We start from the raw sequence: 26,981 nt of genomic DNA, 5'->3' as shown, positions 1-26,981 counted from the left end.
CAGAAATACTGCAGGAATGACATAGCAGCAGTTAAATGCAGCCTTCTGTAAGCTTTAAATATCCACTGGGCTTACATCAAATACATCAAAACACAACAATAAAAAACACTTTTCTGAACTTATCAATATGACTCTGTCCTTCACAGGATAAGTAACATGGATCACTGCAAAAACTCACAATCTTAACAAGAATATTTGTCTTATTTCTAGTTCAAATGTCTCATTTTAGTAAAAAAAATCTCATTAATCTCATTACACTTAAAACAAGACTCATCACTGAAAAAAACAACAATTTCCCCCTGTTTCAAGTAGATTTTCACTTGAAATAAGTAGAAAAATCTGCCAGTGGAACAAGATTTTTTGCTTGTAATAAGAAGATAACTCTTGTCCCACTGGCAGATTTTTCTACTTATTTCAAGTGAAAATCTACTTGAAACAGGTGAAAATTGTCAAATAAGTTATTTTTCTGGTGTTATTTTTCTGGTGATGACTCTAAATGTTGAAATAGCAGTAAAACCACATTCATTGATGAAATGACATAAGGGATGGAAAGGGGGGATGGCAGTTTTACAGGGGGGATGATTTTGACTGTTTTTATTTCAGGGGGGATGCCATCCCCCCTCATCCCCCCTCAACTCCAGTACTGACGTCAGTCACGGCTGGGACTCACCAAGGCGGTGGCTGTTGTGATTTTTGTGCCGCCTGAGGCTCCTACAACCATTTTCACTCTGTCGTCTTTGTCAAATATGATCGTAGGACACATGGAGGAGAGTGGCCTCTTTCCTGCAACAGAGAAACATAAGATTGCTTTGACTGCTGAGTGAGTTCCCGTCAACTCCCAGCCTTGTTCAGCGGTCCCTCACAGGAGTTTCATTGCTGAGAGCACCACCTTAATAAATGCATAACAAGTATCATAACAGTACCTGGTTGGATGAAGTTGTTGGGTGACGGAGGGATTCCAAATCCATTGGTCATGTACGGAGAGCTGAAGTCGTCCATTTCATCGTTGAAAATGATTCCAGTCGACCGAGACATGACTTTAGACCCAAAGCTGTGGAAATGAAAGGGCTCGTGAATATGCGTCCTTTGAAAGTTCACGTCTGAATATCCAGAAGTACAGGACTGTCTCAGAAAATTTGAATATTGTGATAAATTCCTTTATTTTCTGTAATGCAAAAATGTCATACATTCTGGATTCATTACAAATCAACTGAAATATTGCAAGCCTTTTATTATTTTAATATTGCTAATTATGGCTTACAGTTTAAGAAAACTCAAACATCCTATCTCAAAAAATTAGAATATTCTGGGAATCTTAATCTTAACCTGTAAACCATAATCAGCAATATTAAAATAATAAAAGGCTTGTAGCACCCTATAATGTAATAATTTCCTGAAAATGTAATAGAATTCGCATTTAACTCGATCGAAAATGTAATAAAATCCAATAATGTAATAACTTCTCCAATAATGTAATAAAATATCCTGACTGATATTGTAATAACATTTTTACCGATAATGTAATACCTTATTACATTATTGGGAATTTATTACATTTAGAGGTTAAAACTGTTAATGTAATACTTGACAAATAATGTAATATATATGTTCATTTCAGTCCAGAGTTCTACATTTTGTGTTTTAAGTATCTAAGAATGTTATATACGCTGGATTTGAAACACCAGAATGACTATTGGGTTAAATTGCAGACTTTGAGTACCATGTAATAAATTCCCAATAATGTAATAAGGTATTACATTATCAGTAAAAATGTTATTACAATATCCGTCAGGATATTTTATTACATTATTGGGGAAGTTATTACATTATTGGGTTTTATTACATTTTCGATTGAGTTAAGAGCAAGTTTTATTGCATTTTCAGGCGTTATTACATTTTCAGGAAATTATTACATTATAGGGTGTTACAGGCCTTGCAATATTTCAGTTGATTTGTAATGAATCCAGAATGTATAACATTTTAGTTTTTTTTTTTTTATCACAATATTCTAATTTTCTGAGACAGTCCTTTATGTCCAATAAGCCACAGATCACATCCGGGTCAAAACTGGGGAATCTCACTATAAGTTAATGGTGCTGGTAGCGGCCACGGCGCTCCCGTCCTCAGCGATGACTGACAGGTGGGCCGTCCCGTGGTCGTCCGGGACAAAGTAGTCCGGCTCGTAGTAGCTGTCTGGGTGGGTGGTGTCGTCTGTGATTTTATTCCTTATGCCATCGGCAAAGTAGTCCGAGGTCATGTTTTGGATTAGCTGAAGATCAGAGGTGTCAAAAGTATTCACATTCATTACTCAGGTAGAAGTATACAGTAGATACTAGAGTTTAAAAATACTCCTGTAGAAGTTGAAGTATCAACTCAAGTTTTTTACTCAAGTAAAAGTATAAAAGTACTGGTTTCAAAACTACTTAAAGTATAAAAGTAAAAGTAATGTAAGGGGGAAAAAAGCCATTAAGGACAAAAGCCATTGAAAATGAATGTATCTTAGTATAATGCAAATATATTAAAGAACCATATATGTGTACTATTGAGCATTAACATGTGTTTCAGAGAGCAGGAGATATGATGACTAGTTGCCTATAAGTATTGTAATGGTGCAAAAAGTCAAACTTCAGAGGCATGTTATCATTTATCCTAACCTTTATTGGAATGTACATCCAAGTTTAGTTGCAGGAATCTGAGGGAACGGATGTAAGAACAAAACTGGACAAGAACATCTGAAACAACCACAACCAAATTCACTCTATCCGGATGGAGCAATTTAACTGGATAGTTTTTATTTAAAGGCCGAAATGAAATAGAGTAACGAGGCTGTTTTTAAAATGTAAGGAGTAAAAAGTACAGATAATTGCGTGAAAATGTAAGGAGTAAAAGTAAAAAGTTGTCTGAAAAATAATTACTCCAGTGAAGTATAGATTACCAAAATTTCTACTTAAGTAAGGTAACGAAGTATTTGTACTTCGTTACTTGACACCTCTGCTGAAGATGTGCACAATAAGTTAAAGAGGAGAGAGGAAAAGAAAATAGGAGCTTATTTATTTATTTATTTATTTATTTTTTTAGATTAGACATCCATGAGGAGATTATTTCACCTCTTATTTCCCCTTGAGTGTCCAGCTAGAATCAGCAATCACAATGAGTGAGGCTGTGAAGTCTTAGAGGAGCGTGACATGAGTACTCACATCAGTGATGTTGAGATATCTCGGGTCCCCCAGTCTGCTCCTCTTGGCGTAGGCGAAACGAAACGCCTCCACGATACGATGGTATGTAAGTGTTTTCTTCTCTGCTGTGGAGACGCTTGTGTCTGAGAAGTTGTATCCTGCGAAATATCCACAGGACAATAACGACATAAACCCTTACAATATAAGAATAGTGTAACAATAATAATTAAAGCTGCAAGCAGTGATTATTGGGCCCTCGTGCGTGCAATTTTCACCAATAATAGTCAAGGACTCAAAACAAAGTCCGATGACACCACCCACGACTCTTTATGTCAAACCATTCAAAAGTTATGGTAGAAAATAGGGACTATGAAATATCGACCAATCAGAAAAAGGGCGGGGCTAATTTGCACAAATTATGTTCAAGGACTCAAAACCGAGTCTGATGACACCACCCACGACTCTTTATGTCCAACCATTCAAAAGTTATGGCAGAAAGTAGGAACTATCAAATATGGACCAATCAGATGAAGGGGGGCGCGCTTTTTGGCGTCTATCGTCGCCACGGTAACGCTTTTAAATGAGACAAGTAATGCCCATCGTCGCAAGATCGAGACACACATTTTGATGTATAACACACCTGGGTGCACGTTACAGTTCGGGCTCTGAAGCAGCTGAAGAAATGGCATAAATTTCGCCAAAATGATGACGATTAATTCAAAATGGTCAAAATGGCCGACTTCCTGTTCGGCCATGGCGCCAAGAGACTTTTCTTTAAGTTGCCCCATGATACAGGTGTGTACCGATTTTCGTATATGTACGTCAAACCGTATTGTGGGGCTTGAGGCACAAAGTTTTCTAGGGGGCGCTGTTGAGCCATTTTGCCACTCCCATTAATGCAAACCATTAAATATCAAATTTTTCGCCAGGCCTGACTTGAGTGCAAAATTTGGTGACTTTTGGGGCACGTTTAGGGGGAAAAAAGGCCCTCATTTCATCGGAAAAATAAAAACACTGTCAGTGCTCGGGCCGTAATAATAATAACCACAATCATATGCTGTAACAATGCACCTTTCAATAACCATGTCTACTTCATACTGCTGCACATTTCACTTTTGTTTAAATTATGTTAATAAGAGCTGTCATTTGTCTATTTACTGTACAGTGAGCGAAAATAACTGAGTCAAATTCCCTGTCTTGTTTGACCTGACTTGGCCGAATAAACATGTTTCTGATTCTGATACAAAGGACGTAAAACTGGAGACATAACAGTTATGATTTATACTACATGGGTGCATCGTCGTCCTTCCTTATTGCTCATTTATTTCTGCAGCAGGGCTGTAGGTTTCTACACCCCGACAGATGGAGTGATAGAGGTGAGCTACATTTGGCAAGTAACAGGGCTTTCTGCTTCCAAACAAGTGGGAGGATATTCCAGGGGTGACCTGGGAAAACCCGGCATCCTTTCTCCCGCATGAGTGCACAAGCTGCTCACCGTCCACTATGTTGAGGATGAGAGCCAGCACGGGCCCGCTGGAGGGGGCGTCGGGGATGTGGATGGTGTATTCCCCGACATTCAGCTTCAGAGGGTCCTCGTTCAGCACAGGCTGGTACTCCATCAAATCCTCCAGGGTGATGATGCCTCCTGAAACACAAACACAGATTCCATGGTGATGGGGAAACAAGGAGGAATGTGATATTTGCTGTTTCATTTGGTTTTCTCAGTCAGTCTTAACCTGAGTTCATAGGCCATTTTATTAACCCTGGTGCTGTCTTTGGGTCAAGGGAGGGTGAAGGGAGAAGAGAAGGAATGAAGGAAGGGAGAAAAGATGGAAGGAAGGAAGGAAGGAAGGAAGGAAGGAAGGAAGGAAGGAAGGAAGGAAGGAAGGAAGGAAGGAAGGAAGGAAGGAAGGAAGGAAGGAAGGAAGGAAGGAAGGAAGGAAGGAAGGAAGGAAGGAAGGAAGGAAGGAAGGAGAAAAGAACGAAAGAAAGCAGGAAGGAAGGAAGGAGAAAAGAACGAAAGAAGGAAGGAAGTAGGAAAGGGAGAAAAGATGGAAGAGAGAAATGAGAAAAGGAAAGAAAGAAGGAAGAAAGTAGGAAAGGGAGTAAGGAAGGGAGAAAAGATGGAAGGGAGGGAGAAAGGAGAAAAGATGGAAGGAAGGAAAGAAGGAAGAAAGGTGAAAAGAACAAAAGAAGGAAGGAAGTAGGAAAGGGAGAAAAGATGGAAGGGAGAAAAGAAGGGAGAAAAGATGGAAAGAAGGAAAGAAGGTAGTAAGGAAAAAAGGAGAAAAGAACAAAAGAAGGAAGGAACTAGGAAAGGGAGAAAAGATGGAAGGGAGAAAGGAAAAAAGAAGGAAGGGAGAAAGGAGAAAAGAAGGAAGGGAGAAAGGAGAAAAGGAAAGAAGGAAGGAAGTAGGAAAGGTAGTAAGGAAGGGAAAAAAATGGAAGGGAGAAAAGATGGAAGGAAGGGAGAAAAGATGGAAGGAAGGGAGAAAGGAGAAAAGAAGGAAGGAAGGAAGTAGGAAAGGTAGTAAGGAAGGGAGAATAGATGGAAGGAAGGAAGAAAGGAGAAAAGAAGTAAGGAAGTAGGAAAGGAGAAAAGATGGAAAGAAGGAGGGAAAGATGGAAGGAAGGAGGGAAAGATGGAAGGAAGGAGGGAAAGATGGAAGGAAGGGAGAAAGGAAGGAAAGAAGGGACGGAAGAAGGAAGGAATGGAGAAAATAAGGAAAGAAGGAAGGAAAAGCAAAGAAGGTAGTAAAGGAACAAATGACGAAAGGGAGGTAGGAAGAAAAAGGATTAAAGGAGGGTAAAAAAGCAGGAAAGGAAGAAGGAAGGAGAGAGCAGGAGGAAAGAAGGATAGAAGAATTGGGTCATTTTGACCCAAAGACAGTACATGGGTTAAGGTTCACCTTGCTTTTACTGGGTTAAACATAGGGATTGCTAGTTGGGTACATGTTGGTCATAAAGGGATGGACATGGTCCGCAGCAAATGACAGTTCGGTTGTGGCAATTAATCAATATTCATCTACTCGTAGGAGGGTCTTAAGCGTGCAAAGACCAAACCCCCATATGCCATTACACAGCCAGCAGCGGCCCTGTCTCTTGATGGCATGATGGATCCATCCTGTCATGTTCTTCACACCAAATTCTGACCTTTACAAGCAAAGATCAAAACTCTTCAGACCAAGTGGTATTTTTCCCAATCTAGTGTTGTCCAATTTCAGCGAGATGTTGTTTTCTCATTGTCTCACTAGTAGGGATGGGAATTGATACGATTTGTACGATTCCAATTCCATTTTCAATTCTGCTTAACGGTTCGATCCTTTATCGATTCCCTTATCGATTCTTATTTGGGGAAAAACGTACAATAAAAGGTTGATTAGCATCACTAATATAAATTTTTTATAATAATAAAATAAATATTCTTTTGTAGCAATTAACAAAGTACAACATTGATTATTCTGTGGCAATTCCACGAGAATGTCCAACATCTTTTCTAATAGAAATTAAAAATCAAATTTTTAAAAAGATATAAGAACTGAGCACTGAGCTAGTGACAAATCCAATCAAGTCGATTCCAATCAAACTGTGCACTTTGGAAATACGCCACCCTGGCCCTTTGACGAAACATCCAATTGGCAAGCGCTGAAAGTTGCCCTGTTGTCTTTTTTACTGAAATGTAACCAGACTTTCGAGGGTTTGGATCGCTTAGGCGCCGGTTCCTGATTCCCATCCCTACTCAGGAGGGACATACAGGACTGTCTCAGAAAATTATAGAATATTGTGATAAAGTTCTTTATTTTCTGTAATGCAATTAAAAAAAAAAAAATATATCATACCGGTACATTCTGGATTCATTACAAATCAACTGAAATATTGCAAGCCTTTTATTATTTTAACATAGCTGATTATGGTTTACAGTTTAAGATTAAGATTCCCAGAATATTCAAATTTTTTTTGAGTTTTCTTAAGTTTTTTTTTTTGAGTTTTCTTAAACTGTAAGCGATGATCAGCAATATTAAAATAATAAAAGGCTTGCAATATTTCAGTTGATTTGTAATGAATCCAGAATGTATGACATTTTTGCATTACAGAAATAAAGGACTTTATCACAATATTCTAATTTTCTGAGACAGTCCTGTATGTGGTAATTTTCTGCTGCTGGAAATAAGGTTCACCATGTGGTGCATTCAGTGTACCTTGGTTGTGACAAGTCCGTTACTGTTGCCTTTCTATCATCTCGGACCAGTTTCCTCAACTGACCTCTGGCAAGAGGCCTTTTTACCCTCATAATCGCCACTCACTGGATTATTTCTCTCTGTTTTGAAAGAATTCCCCTCTAAACTCCTGACACGGCTTTGTGTAAAACTCCTTGTGAATCCACAGCTTCTTAAATACTCAGACCAGCCAGTTTGGCACCAACAAAGTCTAAATTATTTGAATCATTTTCATGCCATTATTTTTTCTTTTTTTTTTAATATATTTTTATTTCACAATAATTTTCACAATTCACATTTTCACATTCACGATTTTTATTCTACCCACATTCCTACCCTCTCCATAATTGCCCTAGGGATTTTTTTTTTTAATCATACATTAAGGGAGAATAATATTAAATAAATATTAAAAATAAAAAAAATAAATAAAAAAAAATAATGGCAGCAACAGCGATATCAAACTATATATATATATATATATATATATATATATATATATATATATATATATATATATATATATATATATATATATATATATATATATATATATATATATATATATATATATATATATATATATATATATATATATATCCATACATACATACAAACATACAGTACATACATATAGGGCACAAATTCAAAAATAGAGATACTCATTGGTCCCCTTTGGAAAAATTCTCATAATTTTTCCAATGGTAAAAAAACTGAAATTTGATCCAAAAAAAACTTGATAGTATGTGATCATAATTAATATCCTGCTTTTTTTCCGGTCTAACTGAAGATCCAGTGTATCATTTAATAAATACAAATTGGAGCTTAACTCAAAATTCATTTCTAAAACTGATTGTGTGAAGGAATGAATTGATTTCCAGAAACTTCCAAAAACATATGCACAAATGTTCCATCGAATCGATTTTCATGCCATTCTGATGAAAGGTTTGAACTTCAGCAGGCAATTTTTGCTATCTCTACATACTGTACCTATGTCCACTGGGCTCCTGCAATATGTTTTTTGTTTGTTTGTTTAAATATTTGCATCAAGGACCAATGTGCATAAGTCTAATCATCATTTATTAGTCCTTCTGTCTCCATCTCTGTAATAGTAAGCAAAATATCACCTGCTGCCCGGATGTCCTCAACGATGGTCCGCGCCAGCGTTCCGTTGTAAAACACATCCGGCCCCTCGTCTGCTATTCTCTGGTACGTGTCGGCCAGTTTGGGGAATTTAAGGATATCGTTTTCTTTCAGGATGTTCTTTCGAGAGTCACAAAACACCTCGCTGCAAGCACAAGAAGGAAACACGTCCAACTATCTCAGTATGAAGTAGGAACTTGGTTCACACATAGCAGTGGCCACAGTGCTCTAAATTATAATAGCAACGTGAGAGAGCTGAAATGAAACAGGTTCATAGCAGCTAAAGGCTGTTTTTACAGGACACAAAAGCAAGGATGCAAACTTAACATTAATGCTGAGGCTGTGTTGCTTTATCTAACGTGAAGAACTGAATCTAAATTAAGACGACTGAAACTGGCATCCCCGGTCAACCAAACGTGACTCCAGCAGGCACTTCTAGTTCTAGATAATCCCCCTGTGAGTCAGAGTGTTTTTCTCCAAAGGCCACTGTTATGAAAGCGCCGTCTGTAAAAACAGCGCCAGTTGGCAATGAAGTCATTTAAAGTCAATTATCACTGCAAACTTATTTTTAATCAGCAGTCGTAAAATGTAAATAAAGCCTGAATATGCATCATTATACCTTTCAGACTTGTAGAAAACAAAACATCCTATTTCACTGGTACAGTTTTGCATATCTGGACATAATACAAATCAGATCTTCAAATGAGGTAAATACAACACATGGTATATTACAACGTGGTATTATCTATTTAACAAATCTTCTACTAATACTGTTGATGCTACTCCCACAGGAATTAGGAAGGAGAGTCGCAGCTGAGTGTTGCCAATCAAACTCTATGGATCCTTGTAGCACCCTATAATGTAATAATTTCCTATAATGTAATAATTTCACCCTATAATGTAATAATTTCCTATAATGTAATAATTTCACCCTATGATGTCATAATTTCCTGAAAATGTAATAAAATTTGCACTTAACTCAATCAAACATGTAATAAAATCCAATAATGTAATAACTTCACCAATAATGTAATAAAATATCCTGACTGATATTGTAATAACATTTTTACTGATAATGTAATACCTTATTTCATTATTGGGAATTTATTAAATTTTCAGGTGGGTCTTTTTTTTTCTTTCCAAAACTGATAATGTAATACTTGACAGATAATGTAATATAGATGTTCATTTTCAGTCCAGAGTTCTACATTTTGTGTTTTAAGAATCTAAGAATGTTATATACGCTGGATTTGAAACACCAGAATGACTATTGGGTTAAATTTGACGACTTTTTGAGTACCATGTAATAAATTCCCAATAATGTAATAAGGTATTACATTATTGGTATAAATGTTATTACAATATCCGTCAGGATATTTTATTACATTATTGGTGAAATTATTACATTATTGGGTTTTATTACATTTTCGACTGAGTTAAGTGCAAATTTTATTACATTTTCAGGCGTTATTACATTTTCAGGGATTTATTACATTATAGGGTGTTACAATTCTCAGCAACAAGCTGAGTTTGAACATCAACCCATTTGTTTTGAACTGAACTTTCTTGCACTGAACACTTGGGATATATTATACATTTCAATAAGATTTATGGTTGGACAAATGGAGCAGTGTTATAAATGCTGCTATGTTTATGTTTCTGGGCTTCTTTTTCAGCAGCCGTCCACTGTGTTAAGCTGAGCATCTCCTGCCAACAGCTTTCATATCTGACAAATTAAACCGAGAAATGACAAAAATCTTGGATAAATGGAAACACTCTTCAAAATACTATATGCACTTTAAATGATTCAATGAACAACTGATTTACATTCACCCAGCAGAAGAATGGAGCTCACCACATGTTGGCGTCTCTTTGAATGGAGTCTCTGCTCTTGAAGATGGCATGAGCCAAGGCTTTTCCGATGGGGAACCCCTGACGAGCCAAAGCAATGCTGGGCTCAAACAGCTCCCTCCATGGAAGCCGGCCATGCCTTTTGTGCGCCATCTCATAACCGCGGATCTCCCCTGGAATGGCTATAGACAATCCACCTGTCATGCATGAAAGATGTGTGTATTCTCCTTCTGGAAAGTGTCTCAGTACAGGACCGGGATTATACCCGGGAGTGACGTGGATGTACTCAGTACTCGAGTTGTAAAAAAAAAATCAGGGGGGATGGTGGATTTTATCATATGGGGAGAGATAATTTGTGCTGATTACAAATAATAGATATTACAAATAATAGCACTGACCAAAACACCTGCAGAAATACTGCAGGAATGACATAGCAGCAGTTAAATGCAGCCTTCTGTAAGCTTTAAATATCCACTGGGCTTACATCAAATACATCAAAACACAACAATAAAAAACAGTTTTCTGAACTTATCAATATGACTCTGTCCTTCACAGGATAAGTAACATGGATCACTGCAAAAACTCAAAATCTTAACACTAATATTTGTCTTATTTCTAGTTAAAATTTTCAATTAAATTAAATTCATTAAATTTTATTTATATAGCGTCTAATACAACAAAAGTTGTCTCTAGACGCTTTCCAGAGACCCATACCCAGAACATGACCCCCGAGCAGTTATTACATAAACAATGGCAAGGAAAAACTCCCCTTTAAGAGGGAAGAAACCTTGAGCAGGACCAGCCTCATAAGGGGGGACCCTCCTGCCGAGGGCCAGACTGGTGTATCAGGGACGGCAGCAGCACAGCAGGCAGGTGGAAGCAGCAACGGGATGACCGGGGGTGGGGACCGCAGGCCAGCATGCAGCTCCCGAAGCTCCAGCCCAATCATCAAGTCCCAGGTTGGGGTGCAGGGTCGGGGAAAGGTTGAAAAGGGGCAGGGCCAGGGAGAGGAGTCTTGAGGGACGAACCTTCTCCCCCGCCCAAAAGGGGCCGTTACCCTGCCCCCCTCACTCCCACACTGCAGGATCCGGTGTTTTGCATTCAGAAATGCTCTTCGCCAAATGTCTCATTTTAGTAAAAAAAATATCATTACACTCAAAACAAGACTCATCACTAGAAAAAACAACAATTTTCACCTGTTTCAAGTAGATTTTCACTTGAAATAAGTAGAAAAATCTGACAGTGGAACAAGATTTTGTTGCTTGTAATAAGAAGATAAATCCCACTCGCAGATTTTCCTACTTATTTCAAGTGAAAATTTACTTGAAACAGATTAAAATTGTCAAATAAGTTATTTTTCTGGTGTTATTTTTCTGGTGATGACTCTAAATGTTGCAATAGCAGTAAAACCACATTCATTGATGAAATGACATAAGGGATGGCAAGGGGGTATGGCAGTTTTACAGGGGGGATGATTTTGATCGTTTTTATTTCAGGGAGGATGCCATCCCCCCTCATCCCCCCTCAACTCGAGTACTGGATGTACTGCGAAACATTTATAGAGACAATCCTCAGCTGAACTACTTTTCTTTTATGTGTTTAAAAAAGACACAGAGAGGGTTTGAAGGAGGAGAAACACTCTTAAAGAGATGAATGGAGAGCTTAAAGCCTTGACTATCTATCCACCTTCAATCCCTACCTCACACTGAAACTCCATCAGTCATGTGACAGCAGCTGAAGTCGTTTAACAGAAAGTCTGTGACTGGAAAACACTCTGACAGCTCCCAGCTAGTCGCTACCTGTACGAGAAAGCTTGGTGTTGTTTCCAAACATGTCTTCAGTGGCATTCATTGGTGCCGTCTCTCTCGCATCAATGGTTTCCACTCTCCCTGTTGAAGAGAAAAATTCGAATTGATTGATTTTTTCCTTCTTTTTGTCACCGCCGATGCACACTCACCTGTGGAAGCATTGTAGATGACAAAGAAAAGCCCTCCCCCAATGCCCATGCTGTGAGCGTTCAAAAGGCCAACGCAAAGTAAGGCAGCGATGGAAGCGTCCACAGCTGAGCCATTTCTCTTCAGAATATCCCTGGAAACACAGGAAAACACTTAACGGGCCGGGAAGCACGTGTGCCGGACCAAATATGAGCTGTATGTCCTTTTACCTCCCCACTTCTGAGCACTTTCCAGCATCGGCAGCCACAGCGGCCTTTGAGTAGAAGTGGTCTGAAGGGGGAGGCGTGTTTTTCTTCCCCAGGCCCATGAACACCCCCAGAAACAGACTCACTGCAGCCACCAGAAGGACCACCAGACCAGCAACCAGGGACTTCCCAACCATTTTCCTGCTCAGGAAGATCAAGACACCTTGTTATGGGACAGCACCCTTCAGCTCAGACATTAAAGTCCTCGTCCGTCATTTTCAGCCTGAAAACCAAACATTAACACCAATTGTGTTTTTTGTTCTTTTTTTTAAAATTTTTTTTATTTATTTCGTGCATGGTAGTGCATAGTTTGACAATATTACAGTAGTACATTTGTACACTTCAATCTACACACCCATGACCGAAAAGGAGCAGGATGAAGACAAGTCTTATTTTACCTGCCCCTTATTCTTAAACTTAAACTTTATTTATTTATATAGCACCATATCATACATTTAAAAATTGCAACACATGGTGCTTTACATGCAGAATAAAATGACAATCAGAAAACACAATTTAAAACATCCCATACGACCCCACCCCCCACCCCCACGCATACACACACTCACTCACGCTCACACACACACACACACACACACACACACACACACACACACACACACACACACACACACACACACACACACACACACACACACACACACACACACACACACACACACACAATAAGTGGACTGGTGACATGGCTTAGCACTAACGATCCAGGTGAGGAAAACACTACCTATGGGTGGCCGTCCACACTGAGAGGCTCCACCGACCACGACCACAAGGAGCATCGCCACAGAGACCCCCCCAACCCAGACAGACCAGGACAGACCCCACACAGAAGGTGGAGTCCCACCCCCAGCTACCCAGGCCTGAGGGACCCCCATGACGACACCCCCATGGGCGGAGCAGGCACACCTCCCAGTGTGGACGACCCCCCTGAGGAAACACTGGAGCTAAAAACTAAAAGATGAAAAGAAAGTAAAAAATGCCTAAAAGTATAAAATGTTTAGAGAAATCTATACAAAACTTAAGATGAATAATAAATAACATAAAATAAAATGAAAGTCATTAAAAATGGATTAAAGGTTTAAAGATAATAAAAGAGCTAAATAAATAAACACAATAAATAGATGAAAAGACTAGGTAAATGAGATCAGATAAAAGCCAAACTAAAAAGGTGTGTCTTGAGCCTCCTTTTAAAAATATCAACATTCTCTGCGGCCCTGAGGTTCTCTGGCAGGCTGTTCCATAAATAAGGGCCATAGTGGCTGAATGCAGCCTCACCGCGGGTTTTGGTCCCGGTTCGGGGAATGGTTAAAAGGCCGGTGCCAGAGGACCTCAGGGTCCGCGAGGGTTGATACGGTAAAAGCAGATCAGATAAATAAGATGGCCCAAGACCGTTAAGACACTTAAAAACCAGTAAAAGAACCTTAAAATCAATCCTGAAGCGGACGGGGAGCCAATGCAGCGATTTTAAAACAGGTGTAATGTGCTCCCGCCCTCTGGTCCTCGTCAGCACGCGAGCGGCTGAATTCTGTAGTAATTGTAAGTTCTTAATACTCTTTTTAGGAAGACCAGAGAGCAGGGCGTTACAATAATCTAAACGACTAGAGATAAAAGCATGCATCAGCACCTCCGTGCTGGCCTGAGAGAGAAACAGGTGGACTCTGGCTATATTCTTAAGATGGTAAAAACCTATCTTCGTAATATTCTTTATGTGTGGAATAAAAGTGAGCTCAGAGTCAAAAATAACACCCAGGTTCTTTACACATTGCGAAGGTTTAAAATCTTGTAGTTTTGGTAAAAGTTTCTCTCTCTGGCCTTCAGGACCAATAACTAAAACCTCTGTTTTGTCCTGGTTGAGCTGTAGGAAATTATCTGCCATCCATGACTTAATATCTAAAATACAGTTAAAAAGGGCGTCAAGTGGCCCTGTGTCATCAGGAGACACGGCGATGTACAGCTGTGTGTCGTCAGCGTAGCTGATACCAAAACAAAAAGAACAGTCAATGTAACCAATATTTACAATAAAATATACACTTAAATAGAAACCAACCACATATTATATCAATAGTACTGTTTAAGTCCCAGCCTATTCATGATCATATAACTTAAATATTTGATCTTTATACATTTTTTTGAACCTAAGTAAATTTGTACATTCCTTTAAATCATTCTGTAGAGAGTTCCACAGTTTTACTCCCACAACCGATACACACTATAACTTCTGGATTCGAAAAAACAAACAACTGCTGTAGATTACTTGGTAATACTTTTCTTTTTGCCCTATGCATAACTAATAATGTCTGTAACTCAACTATTTCTATAAATTTAATAAATCCTGAATTAATAAATAATCTGTTGGTGTGTTCTCTGTAATTTGCTTTATGAATGATCCTCACCGCTCTTTTCTGCTGGATAAACAATGGATGTGCATTGCTAGTACAGTATATGTGTTGCCCCAGACTTCCACACAGTAATTGAGATAAGGTAAAATCAGTGAACAATATAAGATTTGCAATGCCTTATAATCTAGTACATATTTTGCTTTGTTCAGAACAAAAATACTCTTGGAAATCTTTTTGTCGTCTTTTCACTTACCTTTGGTGCGATTGATGGTAAACACTTGATAAAAACAGGAGGCAAACACAGAGACCAGTGAGTGACTCTAGCACTAATGGCAAGGTGACCAGTCGCTGGACTGTGTCATCTTTGGTTTTCAGGTGGGACTTATATGATGACGAGTGCTTGTTGGATAATAAGCGTGCACTGCATTTGGATTTGTTTTTGAAAAGTTAAAAGGGAGAAAATGGATGAGTGGAGAGACAGAGAGAGAGAGAGAGGCAGGGAGGACAAGAAGAATTGAGGGCAGAAATCAGGAAAGCTTTCTTCTGCTTTTTAATTCTCTTTTAAAATGGAGATCGAAGAATAATCAGTAGAAAAACGATATAGAGATCCAACAAATCCGTTATTGCTTCAGTTAAAATCGTTGCAACTGCATGAAGTAGACTATAGTATTCTCCAAACGATGTTTGAAGCTCATAAAAAAAGTTTACCAATCAAAATTCTGAAAAGATTTCAAAAAGGAGAAAGCAAGTGTAACTTAAAAGGAACAGAGTAATTTAAAAAAACAAGATTCAGACTAAATTGATGGAACGTTGTGTTTCTGTGAAAGGAATCAGTTTATGGAACAATCTGAACAAAGACACCAAAGAATCCAAATCAAACATTACATTCAAAAGAACAATTAAACCAGTATGTTAAGGAAATATAATGAAATATAATGAAAGATTTTAGTTACGTTTGAAGGACATACCCATTGTTGTGAAAGGTATAAACATTGTTTGAATGGTATTAACTGAATTGTAACTTGGGAACTAAAAAGGAATGTGTCTGTCTGTGTGCTGTCTTTGGGTCAGGAAGGAAGGAAGGAAGGAAGGAAGGAAGGAAGGAAGGAAGGAAGGAAGGAAGGAAGGAAGGAAGGAAGGAAGGAAGGAAGGAAGGAAGGAAGGAAGGAAGGAAGGAAGGAAGGAAGGAAGGAAGGAAGGAAGGAAGGAAGGAAGGAAGGAAGGAAAAAAGGAAAGGAAAAAGAAGGAAGGAAGGAAGGAAGAAAAAAAGGAAGGGAAAAAGAAGGAAGGAAGGGAGGAAAGAAGGAAGGAATGAAAGAAGGGAGGAAAGGAGAAAACAAGGAAAGCATGTACGAGGGGAGAAAAGAAGGAAGAAGGAAGGAAGGAAGGAAGGAAGGAAGGAAGGAAGGAAGGAAGGAAGGAAGGAAGGAAGGAAGGAAGGAAGGAAGGAAGGAAGGAAGGAAGGAAGGAAGGAAGGAAGGAAGGAAGGAAGGGAGAAAAGAAAGAAGGAAGGGAGTAAAGAAGGAGGGGAGAAGGAAGGAGAGAGCAGGAGGAAAGAAGGATAGAAGAATTGGGTCATTTTGACCAAAAGACAGTACGAGGGTTAAAATGAGAAGGATCTCAGTAATTGTTTTTCCCCCTCAAACCTCATAGGTTTCATTTTGACTCCACTGGTTGGGATCTGCCCACGCTATTACCACCATGTTTCCCCTACAGTTGTTTTTGCATGAAGGGTTTGTCTTTGCTTACTGTACGTGCACGGCAGCAAGTAAACGCCCGCACTGCTGCTGTTCCTTCGTGAAAGGTGATGATGCACACCCAGCAAAATAACCCACCAGCTGAACGTTGACGTCAGTGAACAAGGAGCTGATGTCATGGGCTTTCATGGCTGGTTCCAGCCCTTTTAATTACGGGGGCTCCGTAAACCCACCATGACGTGGAGCTGTGCTGTTCTGAGTTGTTAACGCAGGCTATTCTTTAAGGATACATGTTCTAAAAGATATACTTATGGTGTCTATGGAAAGAGAAAGGCAGATAGATGGATTTAGTCTACACTGGTGAGCCCCTAAAGCAGAGATGTCAGACTCGGTTTCATCAGCATTATTGCTGTCAACGGCCAGTTATACAGCAACATATTACATAATTGGCTCCACATTTAACTATTTAATTTCATTTTTATTTATTCCGATCATGGAAATATGCAAACAAAAAAAACAAACAAGTAAAATGACAACACAATCAAAAGCATATTCCGTAACCAGAAAGGAGCAGGGAGAAGAAAATCTTATTCTACCTGCCCCTCCCTCAAAACTAAATTGAACAATAATAACAGATGGTCTGCACAATTACTTAGTTAATATCACAAGGAAAGAAAAACAAAAAAATCAAAGATAGATTGTCTGTCTCCATACGCATATATTATAAATTTTGACTATTTCATCCATACATTGCTATTTTTTTCTCTTTAAATTTCTTTTTAAACTGAAATATGTTTATACAGCCCTTTAAATCATAATGTAATGAATTCCATAACTTAATTCCAACAACAGAAACACTTATCTGCTCTAAAGTTGTTCGGGCAAATAAATGTTTGAAATGAAATTTTCTACGACTATCTTCATTATTTGAACTGAAAGTAAACATGTATTGTAAGTTTTATGGTAATGCTTTACATTTAGCTGTGTACATGATTGTGAGTGTCTGTAACTTAACCAAATCATCAAGTTTCAGTAATCTTGATTCAAAAAATAATCTGTTGGTGTATTCTCTGTAATGCGTATTGTAAATAACTCTGTTACATTCTGTAATAAAAATAAAGGATTCATATTAGTTGGATATGTGTTGTATTGATATAATTGTATTGCTATTGTAGAGGTGTAGGGGAAATATGGCGGACAAATCTGCCTACACGCCACTAAGAAAATATTTTTGCTTGCCATTTATTTATAAATCGCCTTCCATGTTTTTAGGTTTTCCTTTCCTTGGACAATTTTGCCCCAAATCCATGATTCAACACTAAAACTGTCCCAGGAAAGCATAGTCTGAGGAACTGTCGTCAAATGAATAGATGCCACCATGGCACAGGTATCAACATCTGCATGTATTATGGAACATGTCATTATGGTCCGTGTGCATCATTAATGCAGTATGAATTGTGTGTTAAGTACATAAATAACTTTGTGCTTTCTCAGCCTCCAGATAAAATCAGGTAGCGGGCTGGATTTGTCCCCTGGACCTTCAATATGACCCATCCGCCCTCAAGTTTTTGCTAGTGACCCTTTTACACTTGTTGCCTTGAAGAGAAAGGCCAGAGTTCAATATTCTGGTGCATTTTAAAGTTGACAACTTTATATTATAGGAATTATTTGGAAAATATGAAAATTGATTGGAATAACTTTCAAAAGTGTAAAACTGGAGGCCAACCTGTAACAGTGACATTTAAGATGTAGTTGGGGAAATAAAATCAATAAAAAGCAAAACAATCAGATTTGATGCACATTCAGAGGAGTTACAGGACTGTCTCAGAAAATTAGAATATTGTGATAAAGTCCTTTATTTTCTGTAATGCAAAAATGTCATACATTCTGGATTCATTACAAATCAACTGAAATATTGCAAGCCTTTTATTATTTTAATATTGCTGATCATGGCTTAAAGCTTAAGAAAACTCAAATAAAAAAAACTCAAGAAATTAGAATATTCTGAGAATCTTAATCTTAAACTGTAAGCCATAATCAGCAATATTAAAATAATAAAAGGCTTGTAATATTTCAGTTGATTTGTAATGAATCCAGAATGTATGACATTTTTGTTTTTTTAATTGCATTACAGAAAGTAAAGAACTTTATCACAATATTCTAATTTTCTGAGACAGTCCTGTATATCCTCTATATCGCTCCATGTGATGCACAGATCATTTTAATCCTGCACACAGCAGCAACACTGCAGTAAGCAAAGCATTCAAGCACAAGGTCTACGGTAAAGGTTGGCTTTGCTGCACAAATATTTGAACAACGACTTTAAAGACACTGGCTTACCACCCAGTGACCCGATTCTGCAAAATGTAAAGGAGCTAACGCCAGTTCAGTGACATTTAAAGCTTAACTGCCTGTTGCCTGGTCCCGTTTCTTCTGCCTCCTGTTCGCTTTTATCAAATAAGAATTAATGTTACAGTTTAATCCAGCGTGCTAACAAAGGAGTGCTCATCCATCCATCCATCCATCCATCCATCCATCCATCCATCCATCCATCCATCCATCCATCCATCCATCCAACCGTTGTCTGGTAAAAACGGTACACGTCCATACAGGCTGTGTTTTATCTTATAAAAACAACACCACGTACATGTTGAATTGAATAGACTTTATTTATCCCTTGCGGGAAATTCTTTTGCCACAGCGCTCCAGTGCACAAATGACAAAGACTAGAGATTGAATCACTTGGATTGTGCAGCGACGGGAAGATGTCGTGGCAGCAACCACACTTGGAGCAGTTTTGGGGCAGCATTCACGCCGTATTTGGCCCACGTTATTTCTTATAGTTTATCCAATTTGCAAAATTAGGGGGTCGAAATGTTTGGCCTCAAGGAACAGATTCTTACGTCTCCTGGCAATAAAACAACAGGAAGAGGAGCACGATTGTCAGGTCATGTGAAGAAGCTGGTGAACCTGCATCAGCAGGAGACGTCACCCTTATTGTAATAAGAATAAGCCGTAAGAATAATCAGTAGAAAACGATATAGAGATTCAACAAATCCATTATTCCTTCAGTTAAAATTGTTGAAATTTCATGAATTAGTATACTATAGTATTCTGCAAATTAAGGTTAAAACTCGTAAAAAAATGTACCAATCAACATTCAGAAAAGATTTGAAAAAAGAAAAAAGCAAGTATAACTTAAAAGGAACAGATATTTTAAAAAAAACAAGACTCAGGACTAAATTGATGGAACGTTGTGTTTCTGTGAAAGGAATCAGTTTATGGAACAATCTGAACAAAGAAAACAAAGAATCAAAATCAAACATTACATTCAAAAGAACAATTAAAGCCCGTATGTTAAGTAAATATAATGAAATATGTTAGTTAAGTTTGATTGACATACCCATAGACGGTGGTAATTTTATTTTATTTTTTTATATACTTAGTTGTTTTTTTGTTTTTTTTTTAATTTATGTTATTTGTGAATTTATTTCTTGGAAAAAGGGGCAGATTAGATAAGATTATTCTTCTTTCTGCTCACAATTTATGAACATTTGTATTTGTATTGAATTGTTTCTTTTATTTTTTGAATGAAATAAAGAATAAAATGAAATAAATGAAAATGAAATTGTGGAGGATTCACCTCCAACCATCCACCTCTGAATGTGTTTGCTTATCAGCTAGAACACAAATAGTTTCCTTTTGTGTTGTATAATTGTAAATATATAATATATTTAGGCAGTAACGGGTTACGGATCCAGCAACACAAGTTAGTGGCAAAGCAATGATACATTAAATAAAGGGCACCAGTCATTCATAATTAAAGTTCTTAGAAAATATCTGGCGGCCCAATCTCGGGAGATGGTACAATCAGGGGAAATAAAGAGTAGTTTGTGTGACACTCAGTAACGAGGAGGATGAATCACAGCAGAGAGTACGGTCGGGTCAGAGCCCTGGGCCGTGAAGACTGGGCCTGCAAATAGAACAGAAAGTGCGCGGTAACTGAGCTGAGCACTTATGGCCCGACCGGGGGTTCCTTTCAATCAGATACTGATCCATATGACAGAAACACTGGGGAGATCTGGGACATGGGTGTTCATCAGAGGGATTAGTTGTGACGGATGTGAACAGGGTTGGACAGCGTTTGCGGTGGCTGAGCGACAGCTAAATTGCCAAAAGAGAGAGATTCATATTCATACAGGGCCGGCGGGGAAGTGCATATTTGATATTTGAGCACCTGGAGATAAAACACAAACTTTTCAGTTCCTTTGAAGGATGAATCTAAAACCGTCTTCAGATACAAAGGCCTGGATGCTCAAAAGTGTTTGGAAACTTTGATATTTAAACCAATTCTGAATGTGTTTTTTTTTTTCAAATGCTACATTTATCGCATGGTTTTTCAAGATATCCAAGATATGATTACTTTACCTATTTATCTTGTGTTTCAAATGTCCTTGTTCCATTCTGCGGTTTTATTTTCTTTTTCTAACTGGGTATCTTATTCTATTTTACTTTTATTGTATTTATACCAACGAAAATTAGAATATTGTGATAAAGTCATTTATTTTCTGTAATGCAAAAATGTCATACATTCTGGATTCATTACAAATCAACTGAAATATTGCAAGCCTTTTATTATTTTAATATTGCTGATCATGGCTTACAGCTTAAGAAAACTCAAATATCCTATCTCAAAAAATTAGAATATTCTGGGAATCTTAATCTTAAACTGTAAACCATAATCAGCAATATTAAAATAATAAAAGGCTTGCAATATTTCAGTTGATTTGTAATGAATCCAGAATGTATGACATTTTTGTTTTTTTAATTGCATTACAGAAAATAAAGAACTTTGTCACAATATTCTAATTTTCTGAGACAGTCCTGTATCTATCTATCTATCTATCTATCTATCTATCTATCTATCTATCTATCTATCTATCTATCTATCTATCTATCTATCTATCTATCTATCTATCTATCTATCTATCTATCTATCTATCTATCTATCTATCTATAACCAAGGTATATGATGACACTAATTTAAGTAAATAAATTATTTAAATTTAGTAAATTTAAGTAAATAGGTGTAAATGAAAGTACATTTAAAAAATGATTTGTAAGTCTTGTAACTCATTGTATTCACAATAAAACATAGAAAATCTGTTAAATGTTAAAAAAGGAGACATTTTACTATTTCATGAAAATGTGGACTCAGGGTTTTTTTGGCAGCGTGGGGGCTCAGTAACTGTTAGCTATGTTGCCGCACAGCGAGAAGGTTCCTGGTTCCACTCCCGAGCCCGGCAGGAGTCTTTCTGTGGGGAATGTGCGCATGGTTTTTCTTCAGGTTCTCCGGCTTTGGTTCATTGATGATTTAAATGACCCATGAGTGTGGGCGTGTGTGGTGGTTTGTATGTGTGTGTGTGTGTGGCGCTGTGGTGCGTTGGACAGGCAACCTGTCCAGGTGAACCCCTGCCTTTCACCTGTAATTAGCTGGGATAGGCTCCAGCGGGCCCTTGTGACCCTGGATTAAGGATTAAAGGTATAGTCTGTAATCATATTCAAAAACATGTATTGTTATACTGGGTGAAATGGTCCTTCTATCCTGAGAGTAGCCAGTGAATAATGTGTTCAGAAAAAGGAAAGAAAAAAATCCGACCTCTCTGACAGCTTTAATCCTGTAAAAACTCTGACCAATCTGTTTTTTGCGCACTGAATGAAACGGATTGGTCAGAGGACCAGAGGATTGGCAGGGGGGAAAGAACCAATCAGATGCCTTCATTTTAAAGGAGCTTGAGGCTCCTTTTACAGTTTTTCTCAATCACTTTGGTACATTTTTCCAATCATTCTTGCAATTTGCAGAAGATCAAGTGCATTTCTCAAAACAGTTTGAACAAATAGCAAAACACTGTGGATCACCTGCAAAAGCCAGTCTTTTGCTCAAAATCCTTAGTCCATCCCTCAAAAGCAAGTTTTTGTGTCAATATACTTGTCAGTGCCATCAGAATGTTTAATCATTGTGTCATTGTGTACAGATAAGACAGTCAAATTCATTAGTCATGTTGGCAATTGAAGGCACTTTGAAGGGACATGTTGATGTAAAATGTGGTTTAGGTGTGATGACAAGTGTTGTACATTTGACCTCATATAATGTATACGTGTAAGATTGATTGGAAAAGACAAGATTCACATTTACAGAATGACTTCTTCATTGGCAAACATTGTAACTTTCTATTGTGCTTGGTTACCTATATACTCCCCAGTAGATTGTTCATGAGATGCTCCCTTGAGCTCATTCAGAAAACTGTCGATCATTGGTTGATCAACTCTTTTCATTAGAGAAAGTCTAGATTCACCTGGGAGGAATTTACCAATTTAGATCATATTTACAGACAAATGTCTTATGGAAATGTATATATGCTTGACATGTTATGATGGCTTGGTAAATCATTTTGCATGTGAAGACTTATATGATGAACTATAGCCTAAATGTTTTGGGGAAAGAGACTATTTGATAGATTCCTATAACAAAGCATTTTGATTAGCATGACAAAAGCAATTGATAATGTACGAAAAAACTGAGAATTGTACACAATCATTTGCATGGATGGACAAAAGCATTTGCAATTTGTTCAATGCAATGAGAAACTGCCTTTTTCATCTGCACAAATGGCATGATGATGTGAAAACTGAACAAGAACTTTTGAGAATTTCAATTCTGATGTGAGAAATGTACCAAACCAATTGAGAAAAACTGTAAGAAATTAGACTCTCTAGCGCCACCCTTCGCCACGACGGCCGTTGGGGGTACTGCAGCCAACAGCGAAGCCGGCACGGGAGAACGGGGAGAACGTGAATGCAGCGTCATGTGATGTCACTTCCGCAGGACAGCGCGAGAAAAGCGGCCCCAGCCTTGCAGCACATTTTGCAGCACACAGCCTGTTCAAGGCAAAGGAGAGATACACTAGAGGGCTCATTCTTTTTGGTTTGGAACGCTTCATCTGTCATTATTACTAGAAAACTTAAAACGTATACAATTTCTTTTCATAAATCCAGCCTCAAGCTCCTTTAACCTTCGTCTGGTGTTAGGGTCGCCACCGACCCGTTCTTAGGTTTTAAATTCATAAAACTACCACAAAAATCCGTTTATTGCATCAAGGCTTTTTGACTTTGTCAGGAACCTCTATTTCAACAAAATAATATCAAAAAAAATGTTGTCACTAAATTATAAAATGCTCTGGTTGAAATTGTTACCTTTGTGGGGTTAGGGTCGGTTTCGACCCAGTTATAAAATGATGCTTATAAAGCAATAATTAGAGCCAAAACTGAAATCATAAGTGCACTGTCAGACAGCCAGCTCCTCTCCCAGTCATGTGAACTTCAGTGGATTCTCATTTTGGATTTTTGTCTTCCAGTTTACCTGCACATAAACAAAAGCAAATAAAGTCGGGCATGTCCAGCCATGTAGGTCAATTCACTCATTTCACTTGCAGAGTGCACATCTCCAGTTTGCAGCATGCAAAGATGAGAAGAAGATTTACAGTAAGCCAAGTTCTGGACTATATTTTTGGTGAAAATGATAGAGACGACAATGAGCAGCGTAGTGATGCAGAAGAGCAGGATTCTGAGGAGGAAGACCATGTGGAGTATCATCCAGAAGACACTGACACATCTGGTGAGTCTGACGAGGAGGTCACTGGTGTTGAAGCTTATCCTGCTGAAAAATTCAAGTCCAAAAATTGAAAGATACTTTGGAGCTCAGTACCTCATGATGTACATGGCAGGGCAGCTGCTGAAAATGTCATCAAAAAGACCCCTGGAATCACAAGGTTTGCTGTGACAAGAGTCAGTGATATCAAAACATGTTTTATTTATGCCATTGTCAATAAAAAGAGTCATAATTGCTATGACAAACCTTGAAGGGGAAAAAAGTCCATGGCGACATGTGGAAAGACATGGATGAGGAATGCCTGGATGCTTTTATTGGTGTTCTTCTTCTTGCTGGAGTGTACAGATCCTGCAATGAGTCCACTGATCTCTGGGATCCATCGACAGGCAGAAATATTTTCTGGGCAACAATGTCACTTACGACCTTTCGAATGATATCACGAGTCCTCAGATTTGACAACAGGGATACCAAAACAAGATCTGACGAGCTTGCCCCCATCAGGGATGTCTGGGAGAACTGGGTGCAGCTCCTTCCACTGATGTTCAACCCAGGGCCAGAAGTGACAGTGGATGAACGTCTTCTCCCTTTCCCAGAAAAATGCCCCTTCCGGCAATACATACCCAGTAAGCCAGGGAAGTACGGCATAAAAATCTGGGCAGCCTGCAATGCCTAAAACAGCTATGCCTGGAACCTACAGATTTACACAGGCAAAGCTGCGAGTGGCATCCCTGAGAAGAACCAAGGAAAACGTGTGGTCCTTGATTTGACTACTGGCCTGCAGGGTCACAATATCACTTGTGACAATTTTTTAAAGTTCTATTGCTGAAAAAATACTTTTGTTCCATTTCCTTGAGGTAAATGTATATGGGTCAAAATTGACCCATAACACCATAGATGTTATTATAGTTAATAATATTAAAATGAAAAAATAAATGAAACAAATTTATTTAAGATATGTGTTCTAATACCCCTCAGTAATAGCCAGGTAACACAACAACCTTTAATTTATTCATATGATTCTCTTGAGGCTCATTTGACCAGTTTTTTAAATTGAAATCAAAGGCTATACTGACAAAAAAAGGCCCAGAGTTCCCACACCAAAAATATTAAAACCAATATTTTCATGGATAAGGAAGCCTAACAATGTAACCAAGAGATGAGAAACAAATTGGATGATGGATAATTGCTTTTAGTGTAATTTAGAGATGATTTAAAACACGGGTCAAAACCGACCCGTTAACATCGGAGATGGTAACAGAAAGCTAACACCAGACAAAGGTTAAGTCCCGCCCACGCCCCCCTATGTCCCATGCGCGCACTCGTCACGTCGAAAATCTTGCCGGAAAACTTCACACACTCGAGTCACGTTTGCTAAAGAATGGCGCAGAAAACGAGAAAATGCTGCCAAAAATACCACCTCCAGCGTTACTTGTAACGGCTCGCCCTGCTAAAAAGGCTAAAAAAAAGAAAGCCAAAGTGTGATTCTGCGGCGCAGGTTGTCCGCTACTGGGGGTCTGCCACGGACCGACGCGCACCATTCTGCGTTGGTGTAACGCGGAACCATAAATCAGCCTTCAGTGTGCTCTGTCTGCTGTTCTGAACTTCTCTGTTGTCCTCATTTTGCTGGGACGTCGGGTCCCTCCGCCGAGACACAACTTTTGCGGTATGCGTTCATTGTTGTGTCTAAAAATGATGCACAGTGCCCACACAATCAGAAACGGTACAGATATTCTGTAATATTTTTTTATATTTATAAAAAATAAAGGATCCCCATAACTTTGATTGGGTGGGCAGGATGCACGTTTGGGTGGACACAGCCCATCCCCCCCCCCCCCCTAAAACCGGCCTCGCTTACAGGTGAATGAGACATGGGGTAGTTTTGTTGAGAATGTGCTGTCCAAAATGTCCTGGGAAACTCAACTCCTGCAAATGCGCGTTCCCCAAAGTTTGTGGGGGCGTGGCTTTGGACGGAGCACTGACAGGAGGGGGAGGAGGGGGCAGGGCTTAGAGGAGGTGCCACTTTCAAATCTTGCTAGCTCTCCAACATTACTGACTATACCTTTAAGAATTATAGAAGGAGGATGTTATCTAATTTTGGATGTGATTACAGCAAAACATCTTGAAAAGATGAGACGACCAACAACAGGCAGGTAAATTACGTGGTGCTAAGAAAAAAACACCTGAAGGAATATCAGAATGATAATTTAAAGAATAATGTAATTTTCTTTAAAATAGCTGAGACTCTCAGATGGTGAGTATCTCACCATCTACTGTAAAATCTTCAAAAGATTATGAGAATCTTTTGGGCCCTCGCCGTCATGCTGCTTCAAAAACAGGCGTTATTCTGTTGGAAATAATGGGCTCAGGAAACAGGTCGCCATTGGCAACCACAAATAAACTGTGATGCAAAGAAGAGGTGCTCAGGTGGTCAGAAATGCGGTCATTTTCCCCAGCCGAAGCTTATTTACAAAGATAAAAAAAGAGTAAGACTCTCTTGAGGTCAGACAAATCAGAGTTGGAAATTCTTCTTGGAAAACGGAGGATGCTGCATCTTTAGACCAGGGGTGTCGAGGGCCGGGGGCCTGCATGTTTTAGACGTTTCCCTGCTTTAATACACCCTGATAGACCTGGCTGTGTCATTAACAGACTTCTGCAGACCTCGGTGGCATGCTGA

The 26,981-nt window shown here is 38.6% G+C and overlaps 1 protein-coding gene across 3 annotated transcripts in view; it reads right to left on the bottom strand.

Annotated features, from left to right (window-relative positions):
- Positions 1 to 26,981, bottom strand: part of ggt1a (gamma-glutamyltransferase 1a) — a 59,310-nt gene that overhangs the window by 5,415 nt on the left and 26,914 nt on the right. Inside the window, exons 2-11 of one of the 3 annotated variants that reach the window (XM_061730403.1) lie at positions 12,549 to 12,725; positions 12,342 to 12,472; positions 12,184 to 12,273; positions 10,389 to 10,581; positions 8,518 to 8,678; positions 4,672 to 4,821; positions 3,198 to 3,334; positions 2,082 to 2,269; positions 924 to 1,051; positions 671 to 783 (exon numbers count right to left, since the gene is read on the bottom strand). In XM_061730403.1, coding sequence (XP_061586387.1) covers positions 671 to 783; positions 924 to 1,051; positions 2,082 to 2,269; positions 3,198 to 3,334; positions 4,672 to 4,821; positions 8,518 to 8,678; positions 10,389 to 10,581; positions 12,184 to 12,273; positions 12,342 to 12,472; positions 12,549 to 12,721 — 1,464 coding nt within the window. In that variant the 5' untranslated portion in view covers positions 12,722 to 12,725. The remainder of the gene's footprint in view (positions 1 to 670; positions 784 to 923; positions 1,052 to 2,081; positions 2,270 to 3,197; positions 3,335 to 4,671; positions 4,822 to 8,517; positions 8,679 to 10,388; positions 10,582 to 12,183; positions 12,274 to 12,341; positions 12,473 to 12,548; positions 12,726 to 26,981) is intronic. The other 2 variants (XM_061730404.1, XM_061730405.1) reach the window with 2 other exon arrangements.

This window comes from Cololabis saira, chromosome 9, assembly GCF_033807715.1.
Source record: "Cololabis saira isolate AMF1-May2022 chromosome 9, fColSai1.1, whole genome shotgun sequence".
NCBI lineage: Eukaryota > Metazoa > Chordata > Actinopteri > Beloniformes > Belonidae > Cololabis > Cololabis saira.
The sequence above is the reverse complement of the archived record's forward strand: the minus strand, read 5'-3'. Positions and strand labels throughout refer to the sequence as shown.